This window comes from Cyanistes caeruleus, chromosome 4 (assembly GCF_971803275.1).
Source record: "Cyanistes caeruleus chromosome 4, bCyaCae1.hap1.1, whole genome shotgun sequence".
Classification (NCBI taxonomy): Eukaryota; Metazoa; Chordata; class Aves; order Passeriformes; family Paridae; genus Cyanistes; species Cyanistes caeruleus.
Window position 1 is genome coordinate 21,541,870 of NC_141704.1, and position 16,876 is coordinate 21,558,745.

General features: G+C 39.0%; 1 protein-coding gene across 6 annotated transcripts in view; it reads left to right on the forward strand.

Annotated features, from left to right (window-relative positions):
• WASL (WASP like actin nucleation promoting factor) overlaps positions 1-15,963 on the forward strand; it is a 56,660-nt gene extending 40,697 nt beyond the window's left edge. For 2 of the 6 annotated variants that reach the window (XM_086886968.1, XM_086886972.1), the window contains exons 7-12: positions 671-713; positions 1,108-1,261; positions 2,063-2,080; positions 4,360-4,880; positions 6,025-6,133; positions 7,616-10,418. In XM_086886968.1, coding sequence (XP_086743094.1) covers positions 671-713; positions 1,108-1,261; positions 2,063-2,080; positions 4,360-4,880; positions 6,025-6,133; positions 7,616-7,677 — 907 coding nt within the window. In that variant the 3' untranslated portion in view covers positions 7,678-10,418. Of the gene's footprint in view, positions 1-670; positions 714-1,107; positions 1,262-2,062; positions 2,081-4,359; positions 4,881-6,024; positions 6,134-7,615; positions 10,419-15,802 lie in introns of those variants that run through there. The other 4 variants (XM_086886970.1, XM_086886973.1, XM_086886969.1 and 1 more) reach the window with 3 other exon arrangements.
• Positions 15,964-16,876: the final 913 nt, after the last annotated feature.

The following is a 16,876-nucleotide window of genomic DNA, read 5'->3' on the forward strand; positions in this document are numbered from 1 at the left end:
AAAACTGTATCTTGCTTCTAAAAGTCACTGTATGTGAAAAGAATCAGAAAACATGAAGTCCTGGTAACATGATGGCCCTCTTTTCCATATCCAGTGGCAGTATCGTGATGTAACTTGGAGGGGCACAAAACTCATCTGTGTTCTAGCTGGTTACAGCATCACATAAAATAATATTTTAGTAGCCACATGAAATAGTTACTAGATGCTTAGGAAGATGGCAGCTGAAAACAGTCCTGACTTACGTTTGAGAGATGTGAGTGGGAAAGGGCTGATAGGAGAACACCCAGTGGTGATAGGGAGGAGGAGGTTTTCCAGTTGCATGGCACTGAAAAATTTGGCAGTAGGTCAAGGTCCAGTTGCTATGTAAAGTCTAAACTTCTTGATTTCTGTGCAGTCCTTCCATCATGATCTGTATGCACCACAGGGTGGCATGAAGCCTTCATGTTTGGCCACAGATTGTAACCTAAGGAGAGAAATTATCTACTTGGTCTTCTGGACATGAGACAAAAAGTGAAAGTAAAGAGGTTTTACTATTCCATTCTCAGGTGGGGTACTGACAAATAAGAATTGCTTAGAAGCTGGTAGTCATCTCTGGTTGTCTTGGAGTCCTCATATTTTAGTTAACAAGATCTTTTTTATGCTGATTAAATGGACTTTTTTGCTTTTTTAGACACATTGGACATGTTGGTTGGGATCCAAACACAGGTTTTGATGTAAGTAATTTAATAAGTTACTGAAGACAATGATTTAAACTTTAGAGACTTTTTGCATTAAAGATTTGCATTAAGAAAAAGTTAACTGTACAATTACATAGTTGTAAATTGGGATTTTTTATGATGTGATGTAAACAGATGTTGGAGTAGAAGGGAATAGGCAGGAGGAGTGAGGGGGGAAAAGATTCAAAACTTTCAGTTTTTCATGCAGGGTACTTACCCCTCCTAAAGTAGTACTTTCTGACTTGAAAAGTTGATTCAGAGACAGATAGGTCACCCTGCTGTTCCTTTTAACTATATGGTTTGTGGGTATATTTTTCCCCTAATACAAATGATATTTTTAAAAATATCTCCACATTCCAAGCTACTTAAAACTAATCTATCTGACTTGCAGGTGAACAACTTAGACCCAGAACTGAAAAATCTGTTTGATATGTGTGGGATTTCAGAGGCTCAGCTAAAAGACAAAGAAACTTCAAAGGTCATATACGATTTCATTGAAAAAACAGGAGGTGTGGAGGCTGTGAAAAATGAACTGCGCAGACAAGGTGGGATTCTTTTTATTTCCACATAAAAATTAACAGGGTATTTTTTACCTTAAGAATTAAAGTAGAAACTGTTGATGGTGAGCAGTTTTTGATTCTCATCTCTGGGATTCATGTCACTGCAGTTGCACTGGATCATGTTTCCACACTATACACTATGTAAAAGCGTTCTGGCATGATCCATGAGAGTACTTGTCCCTGAGGAGTAAGGACATTTATGCCAGTTAAGTAATTTCCAGTGGCACTTAGTCTGAATGCAAAGCTATGCAGTATGTTTGATACAGATTTTTCAGACTGTGTACATTAAATATTTATTTATAATCTCAATCTTATAAGTAAATTAAAATATTGGAAGCCATAATGCTATTGTCAGCTTTAGTGGTAGTAAGTAGATGGCTGGCAGGTACATATGCTGCCTGTTTACCCTGGCAGCACTCTGTAGAGAGACTTGAAACAGCTACTGACCTGCAATTTTTATATTTTTTAAAGTTAGGGTTTTTTCTAATTTGAAATTTAAAAAACTAGTTTTGAACTAGTTTTACCTCTGCTGCAAAAAAAATTTCAAATACTCTGCTGCCTGCCTCACCTTTAAATGTGACCCCAGCTGATGCATTATCTAGTGGAAGATAGCAAGTCAGTTTAAAATTACACTGCCAGTATCAAACTTTCAAAAATTTGCCTAGAGCTCTTCTTAAGAATGTATCTAAGGCAAAATTTTACCAGTTGGAAAGCAGTGAGTAAATTGTTCAGTGACTGAAGAGATACAGAATCAGGGTACAATGACTTGTTACATTTATTCCTTAGGTCCCCCTCGGTGGAGTGGTATGTACTTGAGTTGGTGTCTAAGCATATGCTTCAAAGTATTCATTCTGTTGTGTGATTTCTTTCCTAGATGATACCTTAGTCTGCACCTGTTTGAATGCAATACTAAAAATTATGTTCAAACTTCCTAGTTAAACTTCAAGCAAAACTCCCAATTACAAATTTTTTGCTCAGTAAGAAATCTGTCAGCTTCTATATAGAATGAATCTTAACTCTGTTTGAAATGTTTACAGGGTTGTTGATCCCAGATTGCTAACTTTAAAACTAGATTGAGGAGACTTGCCTTGGAGTCTTATGACAAGCTTAAAATATTTTTTAAATGCCTATTTTTCTATTTTGTATGTGTTAACTTCACATTATGGCCATTTGCATGTATGCAATTAAAAGAAAAACTGCCTCATCTATAATATGCATGATGATAATCTACCTCTGTGCTTTTTGATAGAGGTAGGTAAAATACTCCAGTATTTCAGTGGATTTATCCACAATTGTGTTATTTGATGTATGGGCTTCACTGCTGTTTGAAGTGTTCTTTCTCAACTGAAAAACATTTTTCTGTGTTTATTGCAAGAATTTCTGTGCTTACATATTCACCCTGCTAGGATGCTGACTAGAGAGTTGCAGACAAGCCATTCTCCTGAGATGGAAATTATTTTCCTGTTTTCTCTGCCCTTTCCTTAGTTTTGGTACTGGTGGTTGTTTTTTTGGTGTCACTACCATCTATATACAATTATACAAACTTTATTGTTAATAGCAGTGTACAGGTTAGTGTGCATTTATAAAAAAAACTAAAATTATTTTCTTGCTGTGTTTGTACCACCTGTTTTAGGGGGAAGGGACAGAGGATAAGTTAATGGTGCTCTTCCTTGCTGCTCCTCCCTCATTTCACTACACTTGAGTGCAGACAGGCAGAATGCTGGTTCTGCAGACTGGATGTGGCATATCTCTCTAGTTATAATGTGAATAAACCATTTCCCCACTGGAAAACCTAAACCTTGTGTTTGAAATCTAGGAACAGCTGAGGCTCTGGAGCCGTGACCACACTGAGTATCTCCTCAGTATCACAAAAACCCATCCGTAGTGCTTGGCAGGTTGTTACACCTGGTAATGCCGCCCTCCAGTGGCCTTGAACTACAGCCATGTCAGCCAAAAATGGCAGGTTTTAAAATCAAGAATGGTGGCAGTATATCTCTTGGAAAATACATGGCATTTCAGAGGCAATTCTCTCTGTGGTGCTCTTTTGAAGGGGTAGGAAAAAAACCCAGCAGCTCATGGACCTTAAGAGCATAATACATGATTTAGAGTAGTATCTTTCTTTAAAGATGAGTAGGGAAGGAGGCATTGAAGTACTAGTGACTCCTGCTTCCCCACAATCCCATTTTTATGGATGTTCCCTTCTCTATGCCAGTGTAGCCAGCCTGCTTTCTTTGCAAATAACGTGAAGGGGATAATAGAAGGGGTAAAGAACTATCTTCTTGAGTGTAATACCCTTTTTGTTATAAAGGCATGTGAAATCAAACATGAATTTTCTTAGTTATATGATGCCGCCTGGATTATTAAGTAATTATGTATAGCAACCACACAACCTCAAGTACCATGAGCCATTAGAGGCTTAATGGAAGAGGAAATGAAACAGTGCTATTCAAAATGCCATTAGCAGAGCAAGTACATTTCAAGGCCACTTCACAGAGAAATGATCCTGTGTGTAGCCCTAAAGTTGTTTCCTTTTGACAGCCCCTACCATAAAGACATTGTTGTAAGTAATTTTCGGTAGGAGACTTAAGAGTCAGTTTGTGCTGCATTATAATGCATTAGTTGGAGGAGATTGTTACTAGAAGATACTGCTTCAAAAACTGCTTGCTTCTTTAATTACCTAACAAAATAATGGATAGATTAGAAAGTGGAAATTCTGTATTTCACTTTAAGTGTATTTTCTGAAAAGTTTTTCTATTTTGTTCTGTCCTAGCTCAACAAAATTTTACAGGATTCTTACGAATTTTAATCAGTCATTTTATGTATTGCACTGCTTCCTGCAGTGGTTGACTCTTTTACAAAATACACAACTGATATGATACACAACTGTGTTTAGCTTGATTTGCCCTATAGGCATAGCTTATATTCAGCTGTATCAGCTTTAATCCAGAATTGGTAAAATTTGCACAGGCACAGAGATCCTTGCAAAAGGCAAGGCCACAGCCTGTGTTCTTTTTCTGCTGGTGTCTGAAAGACTTAGAGGTGTTGAGCAGCAGGTAATTCAAAGTTGTTCTGTTTCATTTCAGCTCCACCTCCGCCACCACCGTGTAGGGGAGGACCCCCTCCACCTCCACCTCCCCCTCCCCATAGCTCGGGCCCTCCTCCTCCCCCTGCTAGGGGCCGAGGGGCACCACCTCCACCTCCTTCAAGAGCTCCCACAGCGGCACCTCCACCCCCACCTCCATCTAGACCTGGTGCAACAGTGCCCCCGCCTCCTCCCAACCGGATGTATCCTCCACCACCTCCAGTGCATTCCTCATCTGCACCATCCGGCCCTCCTCCGCCCCCACCGCCACCAGCAAGTGGGTCATCTGTTCCTCCACCCCCTCCACCTCCTCCACCCCCTCCTGGTCCTCCTCCACCACCAGGCCTTCCTTCGGAGGTTGATCACCAGCTTCCAGTTCCTGCGGGAAACAAAGCAGCACTCTTGGATCAAATCAGAGAAGGAGCTCAGTTAAAGAAGGTAGAACAGAACAGTCGACCGGTGTCCTGCTCAGGAAGAGATGCACTGCTAGACCAGATACGACAGGGTATACAGCTGAAATCTGTGAGTAAAAGCTGTTTCTCATCCAGATCCCCTTGGGACTTGCAAATGCAGTATGAACAGTAAAATGTGGCTCTGCTTTGGGGGCTGGATTGTAAGTTTTAGAGTTTCTGAAGCAGTCCCTTAACAGTAGTACTGAGAAAATGCAAAGAACACACATCTGCTACAGATGAGTCTTGGTGCAAGAAATTACCCTTTCAAACTCATTTTTCACTTTTGAGTAAAATCTGTAAATCCTACAATTTGTACAGTCTACAATTTCTACAATCCACAAATGGTGATGCCATAGTGTCATGGCTGTACAGAACTTTAGCAAGAATTATGAAAGATTGCTGCTTTACTGACTATACAGTAAAATAATCTAAACTGCAGGGGATGAGTTTAGGAGTAATGGTAATGGAAGGCAAACACTAGATTTATTAGTTTGTTTTTATTTTCATCCTAAAATGGACCTGTATTCTGCAAATACTGAGGCTTGTGAGAAGGTGGCTGCTTGTGTTGCTGCAAGTGCTGCCCATAAGAGATGTCATCGCTGTCCCTGCTGCAGCATAGGCTATTACTGTTTCTTACTGATGCCACTGATTATCTTAAAAAAAATTTCTTAAAAACCATATTGCCTGCTATGCTTATTTTTTACCACTCCTCTGCACTCAAGGCTTTGGCTGTAAAAAGTGTAAGGGTGTGTTCATATTTATTTGCCATTAGAGGTAGGCATTATCCAAGTTAATTAGTTAATCAGAAGGGATTATTGGCCCAAAGCAGTCTCAGTTTATAAACGCAAACAATGAAAAATATTTTGTGGTATATACATACCAAAGATAAAATAAATAATAGTTATGCAGCCACACAAGTCATTCCTGTACAGCTGTATTACAAAGCTTTCCTTTAGATGAGTACTCACTTCATCAGAGCTGAAATATTTAACCTTGGCTATAGCTAACTGCTGTTCAGCTATATGGTAAAAAAGTTGACTTTTCTTAATAAAGATTTTGCAGTTTGAGCTAAAGGAACAAACTGTTCCAAAACACTGTTCCACACTTTCTTCTGGTGGAAAATAAACTCATTAACCATAAAGGAAGTTTGTCTCAAAATACAGAGGTTCTGTTTTGCTAATTGCATCTTTCTGTTGCAACCTTTTTGTTCCAAGGTATCTGATGGTCAGGAGAGTGCACCACCTACACCTGCACCCACCTCAGGAATTGTGGGTGCGTTAATGGAAGTTATGCAGAAAAGGAGCAAAGCCATTCATTCTTCAGGTGTGTCTGATGGAATTTTTCTGACCTCATGGTGTCAAGTTTTCAAGACTTAACACTTGTGTTTATCACAAAATACTCCTGGAGAAAAGCATGAATTCCAGCAGGTAGTGCAGGGTAGAATGCTCTTGGCAGTGCCCTGGCAATGGGCTGAATGATTCCTTCATGCTGCTTTGAACTACTGGGGTATAGCAATTTGCAGTAATCCTCGATTAAGTTACTAAGCAGGGTTAATACACTGCTTATATCTGTATATAAAGATATATAAGATAATAATATAAGATAAAACATATATGCTTTATCTTACAAAGGTTTTGTTGTTGTTGTTGCAACTGACTTGTTTTAATTTACTAGCTATCTGATGAAATAAGCTGTCAAAATATTTTGGAAGAAAGTTTTTGATATTTTCTGTTTGTTGATGCTAAATCTCTTGCCAGTGTTCAGTTCCTGTGCTGTGGTTCCCAGTGGGCTTTGGCTGCCACCTCCTGGATAAGGAGCAGATATTCAGTGTTACTTGACTAGGCTTCTATCGGGACCGGACCAACTTTCCATGCTAAAGAGCTGAGAGAAATTAGGGCTGCAAGAGGATTTGCATTTCTCAAATACCAGCTTGTAATAAATTTAGTTCAGTAGCTGAAATGCAGCTGTTTGGGTACATTTCTTCTGTCTAGGCTTTGATACATTTCTAGAGCTTGCCTTGATATCAAAATTGGGTATTCAGTCTGCAGAGCATGTCACCAAGTGCAGTATGGGTTGTTGATATGCTGCCCTATGTAATAATTGACAATTTTGGTACTTAATATAAACTAAATACCTGAAGGGAGCTAAATACAATGTTTTCTTATGGGAAGGAAATGCTCTTGTCCAACAAATAAGTAGTTTAATTTTAACAGGCTACATTTTTTTAAGTGTGATGTATATAAAAAAAGTGGAACGCTGAATAAAGTCACCAAACATTGACTTTGAAGTTGATATTCATTACACAGCTTTGAATATTCCAGTATCCATGATGGTCTTTAACTCACCAGACCTTTTTTGGGGGACTGTTTTTTATCTGCTTGTAAAGTAAACAAATTCCATTATGTAGTAAAGCTGGGGAAGCAGTTCTTACATTCCAGGAATTAATCTGTTCCTGAAGTTTAACAGCCAGTCTGGAACATGCTGGCTACTTGCACATTCTTTAAGAAAGAATAATAAGTAGTAACTGTTAAATGAGAGCTTCTGATTCTTTTTCTCTAGAACAACACACTTTTTTCCTACATGAGGAAAAGAGTAAGAGAAGAGGAAAATTAGATTTAACTTCCAGCTAGTAACTGTCTGAACTGGATGTCATGACTAGCAATCTTAAAATGGGTATTACTAAACGTATTGTCATGACGACCTTGAACTGATCGTTTTCTTTTCAGAAAATTGTGACAGAAATCAGTAATACTTTTATCATGTTAATTCTCTGCATACAAGTGACTTTCTTTTCCTATCTTGCAGATGAAGATGAGGATGAAGACGATGAAGAAGACTTTGAGGATGATGACGAATGGGATGATTGATCATATATTATTATATATATATTTTTTAAGGTGAATGATATACTAAACACTGCTTTCTGTCTATGGATTCTGTAAAATTATCATGTAAATGTTCTACCAATTTTGCTGTATATTTTTGTTGCCTTTTGCTTTTTTATTAATCTGTGCAATACCTCATTTAATCTGTAAAGGTTTGTCATAATCCTCTACGAAGCTACTCCCTGTTAATGTGTGCAAGTTTACACCTGGATGATCATGTACATGTGAATACTTTCCATTCCATCAATAAGGGAGTTTAAATGTAATATGTGAGACTGACAAAAACCTTAATGTAATTTAGTTATAATGCAAGAAGGAAAACACTATTTTCATACCCTACTTTTTCTGTATCTAAATTTTCTTATTAAAGCCTAGTATAGCACTATGTTCTTTAAGTGATGCAGCTCTTAGTTTATTTAGCCCCTTGATTTCAAATGCAATGCTATATGAATGTTGAGGTTGGTTTATACGATTGCATGGTTTCAAATACATCAAAACATTGCAGTTCAAATCTTAGCAGTGTGCTTTGCATAACAGAAAAGCACTACAGAAATGCACAGGTAGTTGTGAAAATTACCTTGCCCTGGCTATAGTACTGACTGCTATGAACAGCAGTAGTAATTAAATTCTTCAACTGGGGACCTCTATCTAAGTTAAACAGGGTGGCTCTATATTGTCATAGTGGTAATGGCAACTTTGATGCAGACAGGTTCAACTTTTGGTTGGTTTGTTTTGTTTTTGGGACGGGTTTCTGGGGGATTTTTGGGTGGTTGGGTTCTGTTGGTTGGCTTTTTGTTTGGTGGATTTTTTGTTTATGGTGGTTTGGGTTTTTTTTTTTTTGTTTGTTTTTGTTTATTTGGTTTTTTTTCCTTCCCCACTCTTACTTTCAGGATGAAAATATCTAAATTACTGGGGGCTGTACTGGAGGCTGGCAACTGATTTTTAAAATCAGTTTATTGTGGTTTTTATAGGCTGAAGGGCTGCATTTAAGGCTTGCTTCAATAGCATTTAATTACTTTTTAAAATTTGTAGGACATTGGTGTACTAATAAACACAAGTGGTATTACTTTGCAGTCTTTGCTTTATGGTACACAGCAGATGCTGAAACACCAATCCTACATCCTGTAGGTTGGAAAGTCATTAACTCAGAATTACACACTTTGGATAAGTACTGAACTTTATGGCATTATTTTGTCTTCATATGTTGGCTTTAAGACCGAGGGTTGTGATGAAGATCAAGAACCTGATTCACAAGAGTAGTATTTGAGTAGGTGGACAGAAAATGGGATTTTCATTTCACAGCTTGCACATTTATATACATTGTACTTTGTAGTGCAGTAAACATTGGCACATCTGCCTATTATGAAATACTAATCTATGCTATGTGGGTATTTAATATCTGCAGCATTAATTACTGTACTTACTGTAATTTTCAGGTAGAAAATCTTTTTAAAAACCACATTATCTGACACAGAATGTTTAGTTAAGTCAGTTACATTTGGAGTGTAGTTAATACATAGTGTCCTGGGTCTTTGACTGTAGTCAGGGTATCAAACGAAATTTAAGTTATCAGAAAAGTATTGACTGAAACCCAGTGTTGACCTGATCTTGACAGGCTGGACCTGCATGATATGGCTTGGATTTCTAACCCAACTATAACCTAGTCTTTAGCAAATTAATTTAGTTGTAGGAGGAGAAAAGAAAGTTGCTGAAAAGTAGTGGGAGAGGTAAGGTTGTAGTTAAATTATTCAGAGGATGCTAACTTCCTTCCAAGAGTAATTTAAGCACATAACTTGAGAAAAAATTTGCCAAGTGGTCTCACTTTCTTGCAGTAACTTTCACATTGGCCTCCGCTGCTGGAAACACTTCCTGCTAGCTTTGCTGCTGTAATAGCTTGAGCTTTGGATCAAGTGCAAGTGCAGCCTGGTGTAGCTAATGGCAGTGGAGTTAAGGAAAATATTTGTATGGCTTTCATATAACTTCTGGCACTGCACTCTTATTTTTATTGCATATAGGGCGTTTTAAAATTAAGCAGATGAGGCCTAGAGGTTTTCCTAACATGCTACTTACTAGATATGTTTAGCTGTTTTGTTCCCAGAATTGGAATTTCTGTAATATAGTTCATAATTAAGCATCACAGTTCATTAATCAAATTTCTATTCTGGATTTTAGGAGCTCTGAAGTTGCATAATTGAATAAAACTTTGATTTGTAGATACTGGCCAAAGAAAGTTTTTGGGTTTTCTATTTCTTCATATAAAAAGTACACTCACACCTGTGGTGTCCAGGTTAATATTTACTTTAAAATAGTGTTTGTTCATGATAAATTTCAGGCATAAAGACTGTGACGACAGTTAAGTCATAGCTGCATGCTTCAGCACTCTGCCACTTGCACTCCGAGCAGAAGATAGCATTTCATGATACTGGTGCATTGTTGCTAAACATTGTAATGAAGGCCTCCTATATATTCTGGTTAATTGACTGTCCAGATAGCCTTAGCAATTAACAAACTAGCATGAGGCTTTTGTATCTCAACACTCTATGTGCATAGACAATATCAGCTAGCCACTTGTACGTATGAAATTCGTAAGAACTTCTCAATCATTCAGTTTTCCATTTATCAAACTGAAATTTTTAGTATGTGAATTTTTGAAATGTACAGTGAATAGGATGTTGCACTGGTGGCAATTCATCATGAAGCATAATAAAATTAATTTGACCCAACTAGTGTAAAACTGTGTGGTTTTTAAGTGCTGATTGCGGCACAGGTTTTAAAATAGATCTGTAGATTGATTACACGCTTTAAAAGTGACTTTGGTCACCTGGCCAAGTTCACAAAGCAGTAAATAGCCACTGTCAAATCACAGTAGTTTCATGTCTCTGGAAAGTTGGATTATGCTGTTGAGTAAACACAATGAGTAAGAATGTGACACCCCATCCTCCTGGCAGATCTCTCCGCTGCTAAGCAGCTTCCTTGGAAACAGCTACTGCTGCAGGCAAGTGCAATAAACCAGCAACATTTCAAGGTCAAACAAACGGGATCATTAATAAACATTCTAGAAGTTCTAAATAATTAACTCTAGTCAGTGAATGCTCTGACTTAACCTGGGTTATACAGATGTAAGTCCTTGTCCTGCATGTTACAGAGTTTGAGTTCAGGATACTTCAGAAGTTTGCTTCTCTCTCCTAAAGCATCTGAAGAATCCAGCATTTCAAGCTGTCACCTGGTGTACACTAGGTTTTGAGGTTTAGTGCTTATCTGATTTCTAGGCCTTAAGTGTGAGGCAAAGTTGGAATTGTTAATTGCAGGATGAGCTGAGGTATATAATAATTTCCTTTCTATTTCATAAGTAGAAGGTTAAAATATGCTTTTGAAAAGAGGCTTTTTTTATTTGACAGTAGTCACTTTCCCAAGTAAGTTTCTTGTAAAGAGGAAAAAGGAGGAAAGTTCCTATTGCTTTTAAGACTGTTAGCAGTCAACTGCAACAGCCTTTATCTAATCATTAGAGAAATTCTTGGTCTAATTAAAGTTCCTGAAGCTTAAGTACAGTGATAAGCAGCTTTATTTATAGAAAAGTGAAAATGGTTTAGGGGAGCTTAGAAGACACTCAGCCTTTGTCTCTCAAAGGACCAGTGTTACCCTCTAGCGCTGCAGTAAGAACTCCTGTTGCTATGTGTTTGTTTACTGCCTGGAATTCTCTTGTGAGTGAGAAGATGGAAAGGATGGGGTAGTAAGAGCTAGAACGTGAGCTGGGGAGGTTTCATATCTGTGTTCTACCTTGTCAGTGACTCTAGCCTGTCATGTCTAAGACAGTCTTTGAAAGTTGGAGGATGTTCATCCAGTTGTTAAGGAGCCTTCTTGGTTTGTTTTTTTTTAATTGCCAAATTGATGCGGCTTGTCTGCTATATTGAGCTTGAAAAATAAAAAAAAAAAAAATTGGTTGCTTGAAATCACAGGTTTGAAAACAATTCAGATACATGTTGAGAAATAGAATCATTGCCCAATTACAATTAGTGGGATGTTTTTCTGACAAATTTTATTTTATGCTGAATTTTACAGAATTTGCAGGTGTGACCTGCTAAAATCAATTAGACTAGTAATTTATCAGTTACTCCAATTTTTCTCTAACATATTTTTAAGTAATAACTTCAGGACTTGCCCATCTATAAGCAATGCCTGAAATTAGGAAGTTTGATATGTTACATTTATTGTGGGTTTTGGTTGATTTTCCATCTATTAGTATCAAGAAATTTACTTTAAGGCTTTTTTTCTTGTGCTCTAGAGGGTTTTTGGAGACTCTCTGGAGTGAAATTCTTGAGCCATTACTTCATGTGCGTGCTTTTTCCTCCCTGAAGCTTAATCATCTTGAGTTTGGTTACTTGTGCAGTATGAATTCTGAATTTATTACCTAAGGACTAGATGAGGGAGTGCAAGTTTTGCTTAAAAAACACCCATTAGCAGCATTATATTTTTGTATATACCACTATGGGAACATGATGAAATCTGGTGTTTAAAGCTTAAGAAATAGGATAATGGTTGTATCATATATCAGTCACAAAGTATTTGTTTAAATGACATTGGCAGGAACACAGAATTGTGGATTGGCTCTTCTGGATGTTGATGTCAAAAAGCAGGGAACTGCTGGAGCATCTGAGCTGGATTTGGAGCACTTTATTGATAGATGGGTCATTCCCAGATGCTCAGGATACAAGGAACATGGATGGACAAACTGTTGAAAATCTTGCACATTTTCTGTTCTCTTTCTTTCTGGATAATACTACAGAGCAGCAGTCCTTTAGACCAAAACAGTGTTCATTTAATAATCGAGAAGAAATAATCCTCAGAATATAGTCATTCAGACTATGGCTCTCCAACTGTCAGCAGTGAATCTGGCTTTATTTTTAAATTCAAAATGAAATGGGAAAAGCAGACTACACCAAATCAACATAAAAAATGTTTTCTGTGGTTCATCTCCTGTATATGAATGTGAGAGGCCCATAGTTAAAGCAGAAATCTGCTAGATAGTAGTAGTCTTTTTCACCTGTAGTAGCTGCTAGTATCTAATCCCTAGAGAATATGTTACTGAAACTCACCTGCTGTCTCCAAGACAGGTAAGAAGTGTAGGAATTTTTGGAGAGCAAAGCTCTCTCCTGTCAGTTGTGTTCACAGTGCTCAGGCCTGCAGCTAGTAGAAGAAAAATAATATGAAATAATTCTGTAATGTTAAAAGATCCCTTTTGTGCTGTAGTATCTTCTGTGCTTGCCCTATAGGAGCTGGGATACTCTCCTGACTCACACTCATGTCCTGCCTGGATAACCCAGATGTTACCACATCTCAGCCCTTGCTACTTGACCATTCTTGTCTTCATTAACAATGCCCCTAAGCTTCTGGGCAGAAATACAGCTTAACAGCACACGGCTATTGTTTAGCACATTTCAAAGGAACAGTTGTCCTGATTTGGATTCTTTGGGAAAAAAAATTATCTTACCTATGTACCAAGGTAAAGGACAGCAGAGATCCTAAATGATCAGTTGGGAAGACACTGTGCTGGTTGCTGTCATGAGCACTGTGAGAAGTGGGTGGAAAACAAAAAGTCTGCAGTCTTTCTTTGGTACTGGGCACATTGCCTGGTTCATTGTGTGTGCTCACTCTCCTGGCTACAAACCTCAGGGAACCAAGCACACCTTGGCAGCAACCAAGGCTCATCATCATCATTCCAACATTTTATATATAGGATATGCATATATTTATTTATATATAGGATATGCATCCTTGATCAAGCTGCCTGTTCAGTCTAGAGATGTTACCTGGATTGGGAATGAGCTCAGAGCAGATTCCTTGTACTTTGTGCCCTGGATGATAGGTTTTACCTGAGTTGCCTTTAACTACGCTGCCGTGGGGAGGATTTGGTGAGTCCTGTGTATTCTGCCAAACAGAAGTGAAATGTCACAGTGTTCCCTTGTAGACACAAGGTATCTTTGTTTTCTAAAAGGCTGTAATTTCAACCTCCTGACTGAAATCAAATACTGTGGTAGATCAAGTTGTTAGTTGCATCCCTTGTGTTTTCAGTCAGAACAGCCTTTCTGCTTTTAAAATCCTCTGGAAGAGTGATGGAATATGAAATCATTACAGTATGGAAGCATTACAGATCTTCATAGTTCCTGACTTTCCACCTAAACTAGATTATATGCTGCCTTCTGTCCTTCCCCAAGCCATTTTCAGCCTCTTAGGGCTTGTGATCAAATATTCCTTCTCTGCCTAGGTAGAACTAGTGCCTTCTGAAAGACAGAGAAGAGTCAAGCTGTCAGTACATTTGCTGTCTTGTCCATTCTTTGCCATAAAACAAATTCAGGTTGCTAGCAGGAGGACAGAGTCCTGAATGAAACTGCTGCTGTGTGTGACAGAAGCATCTTGTGTAACCTCAAGTAGGTTCTCTGTTGGTGCTTGTTTGAAGGTGACTCCACAGAGTCACCAGGCCATCAGGGCAGATTGTCTGCACAGGGCATCTCGGCAGTGTGTACTGAAAGTATAGAGAACAGTGTGGGGATCGTGTCCCCTACACCAGGCCCCATGGCCCAGCGCTCAGGAGGGGTAGCTGTGCTCTCTCGGAAACTTGTGATGTGTAACTGAGCAATAGGGGATTCAGCTCAAAGTGGAATCCTGCATTTGTCCAGCTCAGTCACTCTTCTGACCCTTACTCATCTCCACCCGCTGCAGTGAGCGTGTAGACGCTGAGCAGGTGCCATCTTGTACTCCAGACACTTCGATGCAGGTGTTTTAACTGAAACCAAATCTGTCTTGCTCTGTGCCTCAGTTGCTCGTTTGTCTAACAGTGCTAATAGCACAATGCATATAAATACATCTAGTCCAGACATGTACTGCAGTCCAGACGTGTGACACTTAAAATATTTTTAAATGCCATTTTCCATGTTCAAATTTAGTTATCTCAGTTCTCAGAACAAAAACATTAGGTAAGACTTCTTCATTTCTACAAGGTCTGGTTTTCAGAAACAGAAGCCATTTTTAAGCTCTCAAAATGAAAATCAAAACAACATGAATCATGTCTGTAGAGCAGTTAATCTGAGCAGTTTGATTACTTGTAGGTGCAAATATTGGGTCATGCTCTAGTGTTGCATCAAACTGGTTTTCAATTTAATATTTTGGAAACCTAGCCACAGCATGCAGTTCCCCATGGATTTAGTTTTAATAAACTAAAAATGTTTTAATATACTGTGTGAAAGACAGGAGGTTTGGGACCTACAGACTAGTTGCTAATCCTTGGTTTACAAGCCAGGTTTGCAGCACCGCTCGCATCAGGAGCACTTCACTGTGAGTGACGGTGTCAGAAGCTTAACTGATCCCGAACAGGGAGTCCTGCAGCACTGTGTGGGCAGCCCTATCGTATGGCTGTGCCCAGGCTGCACCAGGCTGCCTCCCTGGCTGCCCACCAACAGCCACACATTCCTCCCCAAACAGGTGAAAATCGAGTTTCATGGGCCTGAGTCATTTTAAAATCATCAGAATCGTTGCTTTTCCGACTGCCTGTAGGTCTGCAAGGTCAGAGGTGCAGCAGTGCTGCTGCTGTGCTTTCAGTAAGTGCAGGGCCCTTGGAAGACTGGAAGTACAGAAGGCATTCTGTTTATGGCTTAGATTTACTGCAGCTCTGTGCGTGCTGGCTTCTGCTGGTTTCGTCTTACTGCCTCGCCTGTCTCTGTCACCTCGGTTTGAAAGGGGCCATCCTGTTTTCATCAGGGTGCACGTTACAGCTCTGACTTTGTTAGAGGAAAGGCAGCCAGTAGCTTTGAAGCGTGTGATAATATTTTTGCTGCTGGATGATAGTCACACTATATTCCCCAGCCTCTTGGATCATCATGGGACATTAGGAGAAATTGTGACAGGATGTGGCTGAAGTCAGATTGATTTTCTTTCCTCTATTAAATTTTTTTTTTTACAATTTGCACTTGATAATTACTACAGCCATAAGGTAAAAATGTGTCAGCTATTGCATCTGAACAACATGATCCTTGCTTACTTAAAAAACTTTAGGACTTGCATACATTTTTAGATTCCAGCTAAGATTTTATTAATCTTTCTGCATAATTTTCAGTGGACAGCTGCACTGTCAACATGGAGACAGAGAAGGCTTCTAAGAAACACAAGGGCAAGCGCAGCTCTTTAAATCTGACCTCCTGTTTTATCCCTATGAAGACGGGCGCTTATTTAGCAGCATCTATGTTGTTGCATTAAAGAAGGAAAAAAGAAACAAAACATTTGTCTATTGTGTTGCTAATTTGAGTGAAACTAGCAAAATGTTTCTGCCCTACACAATTTCTTAAGGTCTTACTGAGCAGAAGCTCATAGAGGTACTAACACCAAGTTTTTTTACTTAGTTTAACTATTGGTTGTTCTGTGCATGCATGTGCATGCATGTGTTGGGATGTCCTGGAAACAGCCAGGATGGGAGCCCTGCAGCAGCAAGTGCAGAGGTACAGTTGTTCTTCCCTAGCAGTAGTCTCAGAGAAGAATATGTGTTTAATTGGTTTGATACTTCAACCACAGGAATAGAGTTAACAGTCTGCAGAGAATGAGTCCCTGTAGGATTCATAGTGGCCACTGTGCCTTAGCTAGCTGTGCTGTCAGGTTGTCTCTGCGTCTCATCCCTGCTTCTCTGAAGTGTGAGCTAGCTCAGAGAAGCACATAGCTGATGCACAAGGTACAAGCTTACACTGCAGTGGGAGCATCTGAAGCAATCTGCACCGTGTGTACAAAGCCCTGTTCTCTCTGCTGTGGATTGGCAGAATTCACAGGGCAAAACAAAGGCAGGAGTTACAGAGTTCAGAAAGGATTTTCCAGGCAATCTGAAGCAGTGCCCCATTACACAGAAGGATATCAGTGGGTATCAAGAGTTCCACAAGTTCTTGCTACAGTTTTGGTGGTTCTTGCAAACTGGTGAAACATTGCATAGTATCAGGGGTCATTGTTAGGCTGACCAGAGGTTGGAGCTATATAGAGAACATAGCTCTGTGGTACTGGAGAAGGCAGTTTAAAAAAAGGCTGATTCTGCATGCTGCACTGTATTTACAAAATTCTACTGATAGAGAATTTTTATTACCAGAACAAGCCTATTTTGTCCCCCTAGATACAATTACATATTTTATATGCAGTGCAGGTGATTATGTAA